This window comes from Rutilus rutilus (assembly GCF_951802725.1).
Source record: "Rutilus rutilus genome assembly, chromosome: 12".
Taxonomy (NCBI): Eukaryota; Metazoa; Chordata; class Actinopteri; order Cypriniformes; family Leuciscidae; genus Rutilus; species Rutilus rutilus.
Window position 1 is genome coordinate 20227182 of NC_140217.1, and position 18475 is coordinate 20245656.

At 36.7% G+C, this 18475-nt stretch overlaps 1 protein-coding gene across 1 annotated transcript in view; it reads left to right on the forward strand.

Moving 5' to 3' along the window:
• suz12b (SUZ12 polycomb repressive complex 2 subunit b) overlaps positions 1-18475 on the forward strand; it is a 29575-nt gene that overhangs the window by 4781 nt on the left and 6319 nt on the right. Inside the window, exons 5-11 of the mRNA XM_084425930.1 lie at positions 3805-3854; positions 3956-4041; positions 4170-4401; positions 5061-5169; positions 5279-5384; positions 5637-5811; positions 8280-8368. Coding sequence (XP_084282056.1) covers positions 3805-3854; positions 3956-4041; positions 4170-4401; positions 5061-5169; positions 5279-5384; positions 5637-5811; positions 8280-8368 — 847 coding nt within the window. The remainder of the gene's footprint in view (positions 1-3804; positions 3855-3955; positions 4042-4169; positions 4402-5060; positions 5170-5278; positions 5385-5636; positions 5812-8279; positions 8369-18475) is intronic.

Below are 18475 nucleotides of genomic sequence, written 5' to 3' on the forward strand. Positions count from 1 at the left end.
GGCAAAAATATATCACGATTTTTTATCACTGTTCTTTTTCAAGTTGGTTTTACTATTTTGCAAGTGACTGAGCATTACATCCAAACTAATGTCCCCATTTTAAAAACAAAGCCTTAGGTAACAAAATTAGGGCTGTGAAAAGATTTATCGCATCCAAAATAAAAGTTTGTGTTCACATAATATATGTGTGTGTGCTGTGCATAATTATTTTGTATATATAAATACACACACTTGCATGTATATATTTAAGAAATATTTGCTTAAATATACTGTGTATATATATTATATATAATTTGTATTATAAATAAATATACATATTTTATATATAAATAACACATTTTTCTTAAATATTTACATACACACACACATATTATGTGAACACAAACTTTTATTTTGGATGCGATTAATCGCGATTAATCGTTTCACAGGCCTAAACAAAATATAAAATAAAAAAGAATGGCAGACATTTAGGCCAAAGTGGCGAAGGTAAAAAGTCTTTGTCATTATTTTCTTTGTTATAAAAAAGATACACATTACACAACTTAATATACAAATGAAATAAACAGTGCTTTATTTTTTCAGATACAGTAAGGCCCCGATCACACCTAACGTGTTTTTCAGGTTTGAAAACGCGAGGTGCACAGCACTGCCCCGATCACACAGAACGAGCAGCGCGCTGCGTTTTTTAGTTGCTAGGCAACCACTGAAACAGCTGTCCTATCAGTCAAGTAAACGTCAAATCAGCCTTTTATTAACTTTATTTACTTTCTGTTAACATTGTGGTAGTTACGGTTCGTGAAGTCGTTAAGCTCCTGGTAACCCGCAAGAGCACCACAAGTTTATCCTCCATCATCGCACTCTCCGGGCGTTCAAGCAACTGTAACTTTCATCACTAAAAAGGAAGGCCCGCCTCTCCATTCATTCGATTGGACAGTGGGAAAAAAATGCGATGATGTCGGGCGCTTTTTCCGCTCGGAGTTGCTTTTTTTTTTTCAACTGCAAAAATGCGAGGCGCAGCAGGCGGTAAAACGCCAGGCGCATAAACAGCGTGCAGAACGCTCACTGCCATAGGAAACCAATTGAAAAAAGGCACCTCTCACTGCAAAAAACGCGTCAGGTGTGATCTAAGTGTATTTAGCAGTAGCATTGAAGAAAGAAATTAAATGAACAAATATGAAATTAAAACACTACATACACTTCACATTATAAATTATACATTGATTCTTATTAAAGCTACTGTTCAAGTTTTCAGTCAGTGAGTGATTTTCTCTGTGTTTTGTTGTTTTATTAACATTAAAGGGATATTTCCCCCTAAAATGAAAATTGTCGTAATTTACTCTCTCAAGTTGTTTTAAACCCGAATAAGTTTCTTTCTTCTGTTGAAAATAAAAGTTATTTAGAAGAATGTGGGTAACAAAACAGTTCTTCTCATTCTTCAAGTGTATAGTTTTTTTTCTCCTATGGAAGTCAGTGGGGACCAGCAACTGTTTGGTTACGCACATTCTTCAAAATATCTTTTGTGTTCAGCACAAGAAATTAATACAGGTTTGGAACAACATTAGAGTGAGTAAATAATGACAGAATTTTCTTTTTTTTGGTGAACTATCCCTTTAAGGAGAAGCGGCAGCATGTTTACTATTAGGCTACTGTCACTTTAAGACTGCACGTGATGCATTTATTATACGCGCATATAACACACGCACCAGATTTTCTCTCAAATTTTTGTCACTTTATACATAACCAATTCTGTTTATGTAAACCTAGTGTGTATGTGACAGTATTAGCACAATGAGACTCTAAAGATAACTCAGTAATCAGGTGCTGTTTGACTGGCTGTTGTTCTTGCACTTCGGGTGTATAGCGCTCAGAAAAGCGCACGTTAGAACAGCGCATCAGCACACGAATGAAATGTTTAATCGGCAAGGCTTTACAACTCTCTACGCACACCTTGGCAATAGAATCGCCATATATATATATATATATATATAAAATATAATTCCACCAAATCAGCTTATCTTTGTAAAATGGCACAGCTTTTTAAATTTCTAAATGTACACTCTTAAAATCAGTCAATCAAGCATTATATTATGATATGATGATAATCAAGCATTATTTAATGATAGAACTTTTGTAATTAGAACTAAAACTTGATAATCATGCGTGAATGCATATTTGTCATTTTAACTGAACTTAGGACTGGTGGTGGTGCTTAAGATATTGTTGGTTATTCAGTGTTTCTGTAAAAAAAAAAAAAAAATTGTAATTGATAATAGTAATTATTATTATTAAAAGATAATAATCCTACTACTAATTCTACTAATAATAATGACAATATACAACACATGAGCTGCTGGGTTCATTAATGTTAATCACGTTGTCAGCATTCGCTTGAACTGATTTGCTGAAATTAAAGCAGGGATGAGTGCCATCCAATGAGATTGCCGTTTGCGCATTAGTTCCACCCACTACCAGAGAAACCGGCATATCTTCTCCTTGTTCTTAAAAGCTGAATTTTTCCAGATTGAACTGAAGGAAAATACAAACAAGAATATCGTTTACATGTAGCGCGTTAATTTTGTGTGGTATGTTAGACTCTCGCTCTCTCTCTCTCTTTGCGTGTGTGAGAGAAATGCGATGGCGAGTCGTGCACCTTCACACTAGAGTTTACGGTACGTCAAATACAGACACGCTGAGCTGAATTTGAAAAACTAGTACAGATCGCTTGACGAAGAGCGAAACTCTCAAGCGCTCAGTCAGTGTTCAGCGAGTGAAAATATATCTATGCTAAACTTATACTTGGCATCTAACACACACACTGGCAAGTAAAATCTAAGTATTTATTAGCCAATTACTAATGATAGACATTATTTAGTCGCCCAGTGTGAAATATACTCGCATATGCGAGTGATTTACTCGCATTGTAGAGGGTTGCTTTAAAGCACATGCAAATAATGAACTTCAGCATTAACGTGTGATGTGTATGTACGTCGATGTTGTATGTTGAGACGGAGGCGCCAGAACTGCTACTGATAGAATGCACTGTAACACGACACTACGATATTTCTTCAAAAGCAGATCGTGGGGAGATTTTAATCGTCCACGATCAAAAATCGTGATATCGCACACCCCTATGCCACATCTTGAAAGTTTGGATAATTCAGACAATGAGACGACACTTGTATCTTGCTGTATAACAAAGGATCCCGGCTTTCCACGCGCATGCGTCGTAGTGCTCTCGTGAACACGCGTCGAAGACTGATACGGAAGAGAAGAAATTGTTGAATGAAGTCTTTTAGTTTTTTTGGCACAAAAAAAGTATTCTTGTCACTTCATAAAATTAAGGTTGAACCACTGTAGTCAAATGGACTATTTTAACAATGTCTTTCCTAGCTTTCTGGGCCTTCAAAGTGTTAATTAAATAGCTGTCAATGGAGCCCCCCGAGCCATCGGATTTCATAAAAAATATCTTAATTTATGTTTCGAAGAAAAAACGAAGGTATTACAGGTTTGGAACGACATGAGGGTGAGGATTGACAGAATTTTAATTTTTGGGTGAACTAGGCTATCCCTTTAAGCTAATAGCGTTGACTTGGGACAAAAATCTGTGCAAAAGTTATGATGAAAGATAGAGACAGCAGTTGAGCTTTGGAATGGTGCTTTATAAATACAACTACTTGTTGTTTTCAGAATGACTGTGCTTTTAGAGCGGCTAAATAGTTTTCATGGAAAACTGTTTGAGGAAAACGTTATAGGATCATTTGGTTCCAAATGGTAATTTTTTTGTTGTTTTATTTATGATTTCAGTGTGACTTCACATCTGCAACTGACATTCACTGGATTTTTTCACAAGAATGGTTAGTCTAAATCTGTCAAAGTGTACCAATGTGTCTGAATTATCATCTTAATGTACAATTACCATTTTAGGGTTCTATTATAATTATTTTTGTTTTACCAGATAAGCCATGTCAAAACTCAGAAAATGATCAAAACTCAGTTTCACTTGAGGTGCTACTTGTCAAAGTCTGTCATAAAAAGCGCAAGGTGAGCTTCTCTTTACTTAAATGTGTTATTACATTAAAATATACAGGTGATGAAAACAGTAGTTAAAAAAGTATGCCAATTTTAAGATCATAACCTTTTTTTGTTATGATTGTCTTTTTCTCCCTCAGGATGTCAGCTGCCCTATAAAGCAAGTGCCTACCGGGAAAAAGCAGGTGCTTTTGAACCCGGATCTCAGTCAAACCAAGCCTGGTGCCTTCCCTTCCCTGCTGGTGTCCAGCAATGAGTTTGAGCCCAGTAACAGTCACATGGTCAAATCCTATTCTCTTCTCTTCAGGGTGTCTCGCACAGGCAAAAGAGACCCCAATGGCTTCATCAACTGTGAGGTGGATGAGAATATCGGTGAGTGGCAGTGCAGGAAAAAAAGTGTAGAATGCTATGGAAAAGCTCTGCGACCATCCTAATCTGTTTCATGGCTTGAGTGTAAGTTAAAGGGATAGTTCATCCAAAAAAAAATGGAAATGATGTCGTTTACTCACATGTTCCAAACCTATACGACTTTCTTCTGTGGAATGCAAAATAATTTATTTTGAAAAATGTTGTCTTTTCTTGTCCATAAAAAGTCAGTCATTGGGGTCCAGTGCTATTTGGACGCCATTGACTTTCATTATATGCACAAAACCGTTTTTCAAAATATTGTGTTCCACAGAATTAAGAACATCTTTTGGACAGGTTTGGAATGACATGAGGGTGAGGAAAAAAATTTGTTTTTGGGTGAACTTTTGCTTTACTGTCCATGAATCAAGGAGAGGGATGAAAATTTAAGAAGTATCATTTTTTTCAGAAAATCTGATGGTGAGTGACTGACTGAAATCGAACCTTTTCTGTCATCTGTCCATGATGATGCATGAATTGGTGCGAAGATCAGTTAAAGTTATAGCACCCTACATTTTCAAACATAGTCAATACACTTAACTGCGCACTGCCCACTGCAGTTTTTGTAGCCTCAGCCTCACAAATGCAAGGCCGGAACAAAACAGTCTTAATGCTTTTATCTGTAGATGTAAAAGAGGAACTCCCATCCAGAAAGAAGAGATCCTTATCCCACAGGGGTGACGGAGAGACCACAGAAACATTTGTTGCTCAGATGACTGTTTTTGATAAAAACCGGTTAGTAATTTCAGTGCTTTTGGAAGCTTCATATCACTTAGAAATGGCAAAAAAAATAAATAGATGCTGTTCCCTATGTGACATGCATGATAACACAATTGCCCTTCAGACGGTTGCAGCTGCTGGATGGAGAGTATGAGGTTTCCATGCAACAGATTGAAGACTGTCCAGTCAGCAAGAAGCGGGCCACATGGGAGACCATCCTGGATGGAAAGGTTGGTTATATCTGCTAAAAATAAGCTGTTAACTTTCCTGTCAAGCATTTGAACTTCTGAACAAAACAAGTGTAGAGTTATTTGGCAGTCAAACATAAATGTGTTACAGAGCATTATAAATATGCATTATTTTATTATTATTTTTATTTTATTTAAAATTTAGTTCCTGGTTTAAATCCCATATTTTAACAGCTGTATAGATTTCATTCAGTGGCGATGTAGATTGCAATTGTTGATTCTTGTATTTTGAAGAGGTTGCCCCCATTTGAGACCTTCTCTCAGGGACCCACTTTGCAGTTCACCCTTCGTTGGACAGGTGACCCCAGTGACCCTTCAACGGCTCCTGTGGCCAAACCTCTCTCCACCCGCAATTCTGACACCAGCACCACAGAGAGCAGACCCAGCACTCTCCGACCTGCACCTGTTGGTAAGGAAGCAAAGATCTGCCTGATCTTGCAAGGCTCGACTGCCTGATGGCCCTGGGCCAGTGTAACCGAGGCTCAGGACAGTTGACGGAACTGTCTTTTGCCCGATCTAGTCAATGCTGCATCGTCATGAAAGTTTATCATTTTCACTTGTTTTTAAGCCTCATTGCTCTTGACTGAATAACTTTTGTAACTTTAAAAAGGAATATGTATTTAATTTATACAGTGAAGAGTATACAGTTATTTTACATTAGATTATTCAGTTTCTCTACCTGAAAACTACTGTTGGACATTCCTGAAAAACCTGAAAAGCAAAGTTTATTTGTTCTATTGTAATTATTTGTTCTATTGCTTGTAATTTGATTATTTGTTCTAATTTAATGACAGACCATTTAGTTGTCTGTAACAATATTTGAAATTTATATGAGTAAAGTCAGTGGCACACTGTACGATTTATAATGGTCCTTTACGATAGTTGCTTGTCAGACTCAGGGCTCAACGCTAAGAATGTTTTCTACTGAACTACCCGGTCAGGCCAGTGGTTAAACAACAAAAAATGTATTAAGTAAAAGAAAATGGGCCTATAAAATAAGCCTAGTATTGTTCTTGTTATTTTTTTATACATGTAACCACAAAAAATAAGGTTATAATAATACTACTAATAATAATAATAAATACATGGAACAGTAGAAACATATAAATGAAATAAATGGTGCTTTTCAGGTTTTTAATGTAGGTTTAAACAGGAGATTTTCAGGTAGAGAAATTGTAATGTAATGTATAACCATATAACTAGATCAACCTTTATTAAAGTTAATCAGTGAAGAGCAGTTAAAGATGCATAAATAATGTTTAAATACTGTTATTTGAAATTAATAAAAAAATGAAAAGATACTTTAAATGTGAAATTGAACCCGCCAGGAGGTAGCTGCAAGTCACTGTTAATAAAAGAGTCATAGAGATTCAACCAATTCATTCAAAAGGCTGATTCATTCGGGAAGGAAGCATTTTACGGTCATTGATCATTGATTCAGCTGATTCGTTTAAAAAGCGGATTCATTCAGTGAAGATAAATCGTTGTGTGTTGCTCAGAGACGCAAAACACTGCTGTGGACTTTGTTTGGAACTATTTTCGTTGGCGAAATAGATTGAAACAGGCGATTTGATGTCTAAAATGTAACTCGCTTAATATTAACTTGTTTATTAAACTGCACGTTGAATAAAATCAATGTCACGTGTGTAATCATGCTGATATTTGAAGAAAAACAGCACTCTTCGTGTAATATTGGTTAACTATATTAAATTATAGAAATATATAAGAGATACAGGGGCATTTTTGCCCCTTATATTGAATCTGGGGCCATTCTAAATGCATTTTAATAGACTAAATCACGCAGTATAATCGTACGCTCTAATGTGCATACGCGCTAGTCTAATCTACTAGACTACATCATGTAGTGTATGCGTGCACTCAATGGGTGAGTTTTTGTTTGGTTTTTGTAAAGTGAGGGACATTATCGACAATATCATAGATGATCTATATCGCACACGCCTACAGCACTGGCCTGATCGGGCAAGTGACAGTTCCGCCAACTGTCCCGAGCATCGTTCACACTGGCCATCGGGCAGTCCTTATAATATTGTCAAGCCCTGCAGACTGTACAAACATGATCCTCGCTGTAAGCCATGTCACACTGTAAGATCTCAGTTGTCATTAATGTCAGATTATACAACAGTCAAGACGCATTAAAAATGGACGCACACAAGAACTTGTCCTGAGTTTTACGTCATCAATCAATGACACGTTCAGTGACAGTGAGCTGAATTACACTCGGGATTGAAATGGTGGCTACAAAGAAATCTCTAACGTAAATTTTGGCCATGGCTTGTCTTGGAAAACGAAGACAATTTGACGGTCGTCGTAGGAGAAGTCACACTGCAGGACTGTAAGTCAGTTCTTCTGACACTGCCAGAATTTCGTCAGTGGTCAGATTTGATCGCAACGGTCATTAATCAGCTATCGGTGAACATGTCAAACTAATGATCATAAACTTCAGATTTTAGCCTAGGATCTGAGGAATCTTTTAGGATTTGCAAAATTTGTCTCAGACGGCCAAATTGTGGCCAAAATCTTACAGTGTGAACCCGGCTTTAGGCTAGTAGTTTTTGGTGTCATGATTGAGGTTATAGTTAAAAAAACAACAATAATAACTTTTTCATTTTTATTTTATTTTTTTATATTACTTTCTGTGGTGGGGCCAGTGAACATTTTGGCAGGGCATGTCAAAATTTGAACCAAGAAAAAATCCTTAGCGTTGATCCCTGTATTGTATAAGTTTGTTAGCAATAATGGCCTGCTTGGTCTGAAAACATTCTAAATTCTTACAATAATCAAACATAATGGATGATCTACCTTTTCTTATACGTAATATAATGGTGAATATAGTTGTTTAATGTTTTATTCTCTCAGCGGTGAAGGATTCAGTGAGCACCAGCATACAGACCAGAAGAGAGCTGTCCCCCTGTGAACCCAGACAGAAACTACGCATCTTTTACCAGGTAGAAATTTTGTACTCTTTATTTATTGTAAACAGCTTAAACTTGAAAACTTAATTTATATATTTTTGTATTTAATTTAATTTAGTATTTTTGAATCGTGAATCGTTTATTTCGGTCAATAATCGATTTAAAATGCTAAGAATCGAATTAATTGCGATTTGATAGCGATTCAGTGCTTTAAAATATATAAACATTAAATTACTACATGCGCAAATTAATGGAGATAATGTGCGGCGTCATTCACGCCCTCACAGCTCTCCTTCCCAGATAGGCGCTGCACTCTTTACTGTCTTCCACTGGATTTCGCTCGTGCCCGGTCCCTATAGCTCTCATCTACACATTTTTGAGAAGTCCATGTTTGAGCTCTCCTCAGGACAGCCACTGCTGTTCACATGAGCAGATGACAGCTCTCTATTGAGACAGCAATAGTCCTGAGTCAAACTGCTCAAGCCATTGATAAAGCTGCCAAGTCATTACGTGGGCAGTAATAAAACACTTTCATTGCTTCAAAACATCACCGTTATTTTCTTTAAGATAAAATACTGAAGTTGTACGGAAATGGGTCATACCATTGACATTACTCGCCCTGAGCAGTTGAAGTAAAACCCCACTTCAAGGGCGTGAATTTATTGCATGGAAAGAGCAAACACATAATAGGTGTCTAAAATGCATATGCACAGTAAATTTAACTTAATGTTGTTAAACTGAATGTACGAAGGAAACTGCTGAAATAACTACAACATTAATAACACTGAAAAAAGATAGTTTAGGTTTAGTTGGGAAAGTACATGATATGTTTAGGTAGTCTCTCCATGGAAGCATGTTTAATGTACCAGGAACACTTTAATATGGTTGTGTATCCATTAACACTATCCTACACAATAGTTAGCATGAACTAACAATACTTTTATAGGCTATTAAAATAAATGTAATAATAATAGCATCATTAAAAACTAACATGAACTAACATTAACAATGGACAAAGAGGTTTTTTTTTTTTTTAAATCCCCACTCTCTGATCCCCCGAAGGCCGCTGTGTAATTCACACCCTGACTAAGACACATTGGGGGAAGCATTTCAATATTATTACAACCGTCTAGGGCCAGCCGTAACATGAATGAATGTGCGCTCACTCACAAAGATAATGTTCAACAAATATAAATGTATTAACAAAAATATAGTGAAAACTAGGGATGGGCATTTCAAGCAAAAATATTATTCGAAAATCGCACCCCTTCCCCACATGCACACACACATGCATGTATAGGCTACACACCAGAGCACGTGAGCGGAGCGGTGTGTATATAACTTAAAAAACATAAACATACGTTTCATATTTATGTGTAAAAAATATAATGTTATTTTTTTAATTTCATCCATGTTGATTTTATGAAAAGGGAACAGCATGAGATGAGTAAGATAGGATCATAAGATGCCCAATATATCGGGAGACATTTGGAATGGGTCAGACATGATTTTGACCACTTCATTAACCTGTTAAGCTGCAACCCCACTTTTGAAAAATCCCCAGAAATGACATACCCAAACTGAAACAGATACAGTTCATGAACCCTTTGCATTAAAAGCACAAGTATGATCTCATTTGAAAGCTGACACCTGGCAGTTTATTGTAAATGTAGAATTAATTATTGTCATAATGACAAAAATTGTTATAAATAGCTTCAAAGTTTTGTAAAATTATTAGAAATTAATTTTTATGAAACATCCTCATGAAAATAAAATTGAAGTTGGCACTGGAGCAATCTAGAAATGCACTACAGCTAAAGCCATATGTCTAAACATTTTATGTTTAAAATCTGAAGATAATAAGTCCAAAACTCTGTATTTAGTTAAATGTTTTTCAAGACCATGTCAAATGACTTTATTTTGATTTGACGCTAAAATGCTACTGATGTTTATTGTCATCTTCTAACCATCTATCCAGTATATTGTCTCTATTGTTTTGTGGTGCAGACGATCCCCATTCAGTCTCAGTCTCCCCCTGCACACATTCACACCTCTCCAGCCTGGTTATGGCTCGAAATATGCATTTCTTTTGTCTGCATTATAGCTACTAACGACTGGCTATTCACAGGCTATTCATAGGGTTTCAGTCCCTAATTTCTTTTCTCAAAGTTCACCTCACATTTTAAACTGTATCAAATGCATTTCTTGAATAAAGACACATTTCAGGTAGCATTCAAAAAATAATAAAAGTATAACTTCTAGGTAGCAGGTGCACATAGGGCTAGCTAGCATGTTAGCTTAGCACACCATCAATACACGACAATTTATGAGATTAAAACCATGTTTGTGCTCTAAACTTACTTTTTAACGCACGTTGAGTATTTTAAATAATCTTCTGTGATCTAATTTGGCTTCAGATAAAAAAAATCTGACAGAAAATATACTATTGGATAGTGTTCTGCACAATGATAGTCTATATAGATTAGCATTACATTATAAATATAATCTATTATTATGAAAATACCTGGCATGGCTTGAAAACCCCAGGTAACTCAAATATCAGTGCAATCATGTTTATTGTCTTCAAAACATCTGTATCTGCATGTTACAGCGCGATCTCTTGTTAGCTTTGTGTGTATCAGTGACGTCCTGGAATGTCACATGGTCATGGCTCTTCTTCATGTTCCATATATGGACTATTATTGTGCATGTAGCGCCCTCAGGCTATTGGTATGAATTAAAAAACACAGTATCGGAATACCAAACGCTCATAAAGATTACATCGACGCATTTGGGTATAAATTCAATAAATATTATTCCTGTCTATAGAAATATGATGTAAATCTATGAGAATCTATCAATATTTCTCCAAATCTGCACATTTTTGAGCTAAAGCCCTGAGGGACGTTGTTTTGTGTATCGCTGTCATGACGACAGCACAGAGTTTTTTATGAATGAAAGCGGCTGACGCGCATAATTCATATTAAAGGTATCGACTCATTTTTTCATTTCATAACTCCTGACACAAATTAAGACATAACTGTCACTATGAGTTTCTCAGAATACAATAGTGGTCAAATACTGAAACTTGAGTATTATATCTTTTTAATTATGTATAGTTTGTCAAGGTATAACATTAAATCTGATAGTAATTTTGAATTAAATAAATAAATAACGCTTCAGTGCGCGGGCGCACTGGCAACGGTTAACAGGTTAAGTTTTGTTTTGTAGAAAGCCTTTCTTTAAAGTGAGTTTCGTTTTGTATTAATTGTATCTTCATTTTAATCAATGTTTCATCAACCAATTGCCTCGATTTAATAAATAAGAAGCAAATATAGCAGACAATATAATCAGGACACAGAGGCGCCGGCGCTTGAACTGGAGCGCATCTCATAAATTAACTGAAACTCAGCGTATAAGCTACTTGCCTCACAGACCTGAGAAATATATCTATAGAAAGCTTGAAATGTCTAATTTTTAACAATTCAAATAAAAACAATTCAAAATGAAAGAAATGGGCTAATCTCTGCTTATGTAGGCTTATTCGTATGAAGTTTGCATTTCTCTCTCTATAGGCGCGTTCACTATTGCGAAGATGGCGAGTTAGCATCGTCGAATTTTATCTTTGCAGCCAACACTGACACAGAAAACACTATTTATTAATAAACAATTAAAATGTCTCATGCATAATCATTACTTTTGCCGGTTCTTTGTGGCAAGCTTTATGCGTGCGCTTGAGATGCGGAATAGGCAATATATTACGAAAACGCTCCTTATGGTTTAGTATTCTCTTCCATATATATTTAAGTAATTAAATTAATATAAATATCCGATTAGACTAATGGCTTAAATGAACAACTACTAGTCGACTAGAAAAAAACTTAAGTTGTGCACGGGCAGCCCTACTTATTTCACACATTTTCGAACCAGCATGTCACAAAGGGCATTCTGGGTTGAGCGAGCGGCCCTGAGTGGACTGAGCGAACAGAGCGGAATCTTCAGAAATGCGCTCTCTGCTCTGGAGGAAATATTAGCACTCCACTCACATGCTCTGGTATGAGACAATGTGGTGTTCTACTGTTGTCTGAGAGTTGATTGACAGCTTTTAGATGCGTTATTGGCAACGTCACCCTCTGGTTACATGAACGTGTCACCACCGCATCAGAACCGAAACCATGGGGATTTTTTTAAAGACAATAATCGCACAACCTATTTGATATTCTATAATAAAATCAACTAATCAAATATTCGAAAATCGTGACTCATCCCTAGTGAAAACCAGAAACAAAGGGATTAAATTCAGGAGTGGACAAGGCCAAAATAATATGTAAAAAAATGCAGAATCGAATTAATCGCATCGAATTTTAATGTGAATCTTCTTGAATCGCAATCAAATCGAAAACCTATGAATTGTGAATCGAATCGATTCCCTGTCTACCCAAAGATTCACAGCCCTACTGTAGACTGATTTTTATGTGAAGGATTCGGGACGTTTTTGCCAGGAATATCTAAAGTTTTATGCATGATCCTGAGACCCTCTCTTTCATTCTGTCACATGAAACAAACTTATACTATACTGTGAAGTCAATCTGTCATGAGATTATTCGAATCCTATAAAAAGGATTATTAGAATTTTCGAATATTCAATCTGGAATTATTAGTCGAAAAATAAAATATTATTCGAATTTTACTACGTTGCTTTGCTGGCCGTAAATGCAGTGAATCCATGATAAATCCCAAGCGCTAACTCGCAGTTATAATTAAATGCACTGGGTGGCGCTGTGGAGCGTTTTAACAAGTTGTCTGTATCTGATCACATAATGTTGTCGTCTGCCTCGCAAAGTTTGGAATTACTTGAAAATTAATTAAAGGGACATTGTGTAGGAATTTCTCCCATCTAGCGGTGAAATTGTATTTTGCATTCAAACAAATAATGCTCTCCAGCGCCTCGCTTTTTCAAATGGGTGTAGCCGTTATGTACCAAAAAGCTATGACAGGATGTCTTATAATAGCACTTCATCGAGTTTTCCTTCGGGTGAACTGGTTTGTTATTTCAAACAAACTGAAACTTGACACAACGAACAAAACGAATGTTAACAAACAAAACTTACAACCTTGTTTTTAGGGCCTTCTCTACTTTACTCAATAGCTGTTATTCATCAAAGAACCTGTTTAACTTTTAACTATAAATGTTCTACTGTCTATATAATAAAGTACACAACCAAGCAATGAAAAAAAGCTTGTAATTAAGACCGTAACATTGACTTACCTGTCAAGAAGAAAGCAGACAACTTCAGCATCTCTTTTGAAAGCTTTCTCCTGCATTAGCAATCCCGACATTAACCCTTGTTTTTTGTAATCTCCGGTCACGTTTCCTTTTACGGTCTATGTTGGACTTTTTCGACTACGAGGACTCCTTATCCTGTGACTCAGCATATGTATGGACTCCTCCATTATAAATAACCGTACAGTGCAGCCTTTTAAACTTGCCGGGGCAGTGACAAGCGTCTCTCACTGCTCTGCTCCTCCGCTTCTGCTGGTTTTAGTCACGTGACGCTGGCTCTGAACGAAAACGCGTTGTGGAAACGCGTTGGCCTAGTACTTTTTGTCCCTTTCTGCTATTATAGTTTTTCAAGATGGCGGAACTACATTGAAGCCTCCGTGGACCTACCCGTCCCATGTATATAAAGATAATAAATTCTTCGTTTATGAGGATAAGTCAGATAATTAGCAGAGGTATTTGTACACCGTTGAGGACATATTTATGAATAAAAATATTGATTTTAGATAATCAAATACCTAAAAACCTACACATTGTCCCTTTAAATGATCTTACAAAATAGAATTACTTTTGATAAAATTAATGAATCTGAGTTCTAATATCATTACCACAATGAGAAATCACATGAAATCCAAACAGCAGTCAAATGAGGAAAGACAGCTGTCCATCACTGCATTCACGACTGCAGGTATGACTGTGATCCGAGATGATAACTTATCAGATAGCAAAATGATTTTGAGACATACACTTCCTTTAAGTTTCGTTGAGGGAGACATGTTTTAGAACAGAAAACGCAAAGTGCTGTTAGAAACTTCGCTTAGAAATACCGTTATCTTTGTGTCTCTGAAACGTCTGTCAGCGCGTTTTCTCACTCGAGCATGTACATTATTGTTTTTCTCAACATAAACGTGAAACAATATAAACACGATAATCATATGCTGACTCGAGTGTATGGGGCTGTTTACACCTGGCCACTTCATGCGTTTTCTTTGATCATATCCGATCGTGAAAAGACCAGGTGTAAATGCCCTCCGAAACGGATTCGAAACGGATTTGAATCCGATTGCTCAAACCACTTCAGGAGGTGGTCTGGGGCGCATTCCAGATGAAACTGGACAATTGTAAATGCATCTGGTTGTTGAAACCACATATGTTAATGTTATCTCTCCCAAAAATGCTAAAAAATAAACGTGTGAGAGCGTGTTATATGCTATATGGCATGTTATAGCCACAGATGAGCAGCTGAGTGATCTATTCATCAAGCCAACGTGCAAACTATTGCAAATCAAAGTGAAAGTAAGTCGGCGCTGCGTCATATCATTACGCCTGCTGCACTCATGGTACAGCCGCACAGTTCCTTGATTATTACGCCGGAATGAGAGTAGTTCCTAGTCATATAGGCTTAGAAAATCGCAACTTTTCATTTTCCGTCGATCTTAGTACACGGTTTAACTACAGAAGAGTCAAGTTTTAAATAGGAAAAATATTGAAACTCTTTGGTCATTTTGAAAGAAATGCTACTGGACTCATCAGAATCAATGATCTGTGCTAAGCTATGCTAAAAGTGGTACCGTCAGACCCGGATTTCGGCTGAATGGATTCTAAAACGGTAAAACTCAACTGTTTAACTCTGGGGGAGATGTAAAATGAGCATATTTCTGAAAAAAGTGGAGTATCCCTTTAAAGGGACCTAGGGTCCTTTGCACCATGACCTCGAGCCAAACACCTCCCCAGAAGCTTTTTTTCCCTTGGGTCGAACATTATTAAAGTTAGAGCTTATTTAGCGATATCAGCCGAATGGCTTAGTGTAGGCGCTAATGTATCCAAGTTTGTATCTCGTAAGGTTCTGTACTCATACAACGAGGCATTGGAAAGTTTGTAAGTACATCAGGAGTTTATTTAAATAACACTTGCCTGATGGCTTATGCTACTTTGACGTCACTTCCGTGATTTGGGAAAAGCCCGTAAATGTCCTGGCAGAAAGCGATGCATAAGGATGTAGTAACGACGCCCAGTTCCAGGAATGCACTAATATTTTGTTGGTAGTACCAGTTTGCAACAATTATTAGTTAACACTAGGGATGTCCTGATCCGATCCACGGCATCGGTATCGTGCCGATACTGGCCCAGAACGCTAGATCGGATATCGGAGGGGAGAAAAAAAAATATCCGATACCTATGATCCGATACCTATTAGGGGTGGAACGGTACGTGTATTTGTATTGAACGTACGTTCGGTACGTGCGTCACGGTTCGGTGCACGGTATAAAAATAAATAAAACTTGCGTGCACATTAATTAATGTAATGCGGAACTACTGTTAGATACGCGCATAAACATATGCGGGTTCTTTAGGGACACCTAATCTGTAGCCCCGCCTTAGCTCTGAACGCGAGTCTATTTCGCTTCAAACGCTCGCTTTATCATTATACGCGCGAATGGATTCAAACTGTTCAAGCATTGAACTAGACGCGAATTTGACACTCTATTCGCGTTTGGTGTGAACGCAGCAAAATGAACAGGCTGTGATGTCAAGATTGCAATGCTGGAATATGTGTGTGTGTGTGTGTGTGTCAGAGAGAGAGAGAGAGAGGCACGGGCGCGATCGAACAGTGGAAACATAAAAACATACTCGTCATTTTGTTCATACAGGACATCATTAAAACTGCAAAAAGTGTTTAGCCTACTTATATTTGTGTAAAACACAACATTGTGCTTTTGTCAAACTGTAACCTCTTGTCAAACTGTAACCTACAACTGTCACCCAACCAAAATCACACACACACACGCTGTTTAAAAGCAAAAATTATCTCATCTTTTGGACATTCATCATATTACATTGGTTTTCATTTCTTGTCCTAAAACAGAGCACTAATCTGTTTATTTTGAAGTTACACATTCTACATTGATTAAAAAAGAAAATCAAATGTGTTTTTAATGGTAGTATTATTTTATACAGAAATAAATTATTTATAATTCAGATGAGAATAACGTTAAAGTTAATAAAAAATTTAAGGAAACAAATATATTGATTTGAAATATAGCTAATTAATTTTAAATTCATTCAGGTACAATTACCAAACATATCTCAAGGTCTTTTGAATAAAGGGTGGCAGTCTTTCATTATCAACTGTTGTTGTGGACTATACACTGGAGAAGTATTTGTTCTCCATTTGAGTGAGATGTTTTTATGTGGCTAATTGAGCAAAGTGCTTCCATTATATTTTATTATTAGTAGTATTAGTTCAAGAATAAAATAAAAATATCGGATTGATATCGGTATCGGCAAATAGCCAAAGCTGTAGGGCTGCACAATTAATCGAATTTCTAATCGCGATAACGATTACAGATGCCACGATTACGTAATCGTTCAAAGCCGCGATTACAAAAAAGAAAAAAAAGCCGCTTACATTATTCTGCGTGGTGTGTTTACAGCATGTTACGTTGTGAGAGGCGAATCACGACTACAATAGGAACTACCAGAGACGTAATGTATGCTGAAATAAAAAGTCTCTCACCTCAGAAAAACGGACTTTCCTGTCCTCTCAGCTGCTATACTGCAGTAGCGCGCACTCTTTAATTGCACGCGCAAATGCGGTGGAGCGCGCTGTAGGCCTATATCGCTTCACTATATATAAAGCGCAAAATAAACTACTACAAGCATGCAACGTCGTTATGTTTTAAATTAGAAAAAAAAACGTGTTGTCCAGATTCAGTGTCTGCGGTCAGATGATGTTGTCAGGCTATATGTCAGTGTCATTATTCTATCGTTATTTCCATGACTTGTAACGAAATAAAGTCTCTCACCTCAGAAAAACGAAATTTCATGTCCTGTCATTGTTATACTGTGCTCGTAGCGTGCACTCTTTAATTGCACGCGCAAATGCGCCGGCGCGCACTGTATCACTTCACTAAAGCGCAAAAGAAATACGAGCATGCAATGTCGTAAATTAGTAAGTTACGAAATAAAAGTAAAATACCAATAAATTACGTTATTTGCTATTTATCAGGAGCAGTTTCCTCCATGTTTCTTTACCAGTTCTTGTAAGTATTGTGTATCACCATGGTAGGCTAACTGTTGTTTGTTTCCATAACAAAATGCCACTTACTGGTTATTTTGTATATTTTTATATGACTGTGGTGGCTCATACCAAGATTGTATTAACAAAAACTAGTTTGGGAATGCTATTTAATAGCTTAACCTCGAAGTGCCTACTGTTTATTTATCAGTATTTGTCATATTCAAATTTTTTTGTATGTTAAGTAAAGGGGGACAGAACTTGTGTGTCAACAATTTTTGTGTAAACAAATGTATTATAATAGGCCTATATAATTCCTAAGAAGGTGGGTCACGGCTTGATGGCTATGGGGAAATGTGGGTCCCATGGCCAAACTATTCAAAACATCATTCAATGTAAATTGTGATAATCGTAATTAATAATCGCAATTACAATTTCAAGGGAATAATCGACAATTATGATTTTTGTCATAATCGTGCAGCCCTACAAAGCTGTGGCATCGGTATCGTATCGGAAGTGAAAAAGTGGTATCGGGACATCCCTAGTTAACACTAAGTTGTCAACACTTCAGAAACAATTATAAAAAATGCATCGCTTTCGCCAGGACTTTTACTTGATCAGATGCTTTCTTAAGTGCCACTTTCTCACGCTGTAATTTTTGTTGTGTGTTTCTTTTGTTATTGAGAGGAAAACACGCAGCACATATTTGTCAACAGTATATCGCTGCCAAAGTATTTCAAACTTCTTTTTACTCTAAGCAAAGAATGAAAAAGAACTTCACAGTGAGTATATCAGGGCCTTGAATCACATTCAGTTTCTTACATTACGCGCCCATGAGTGA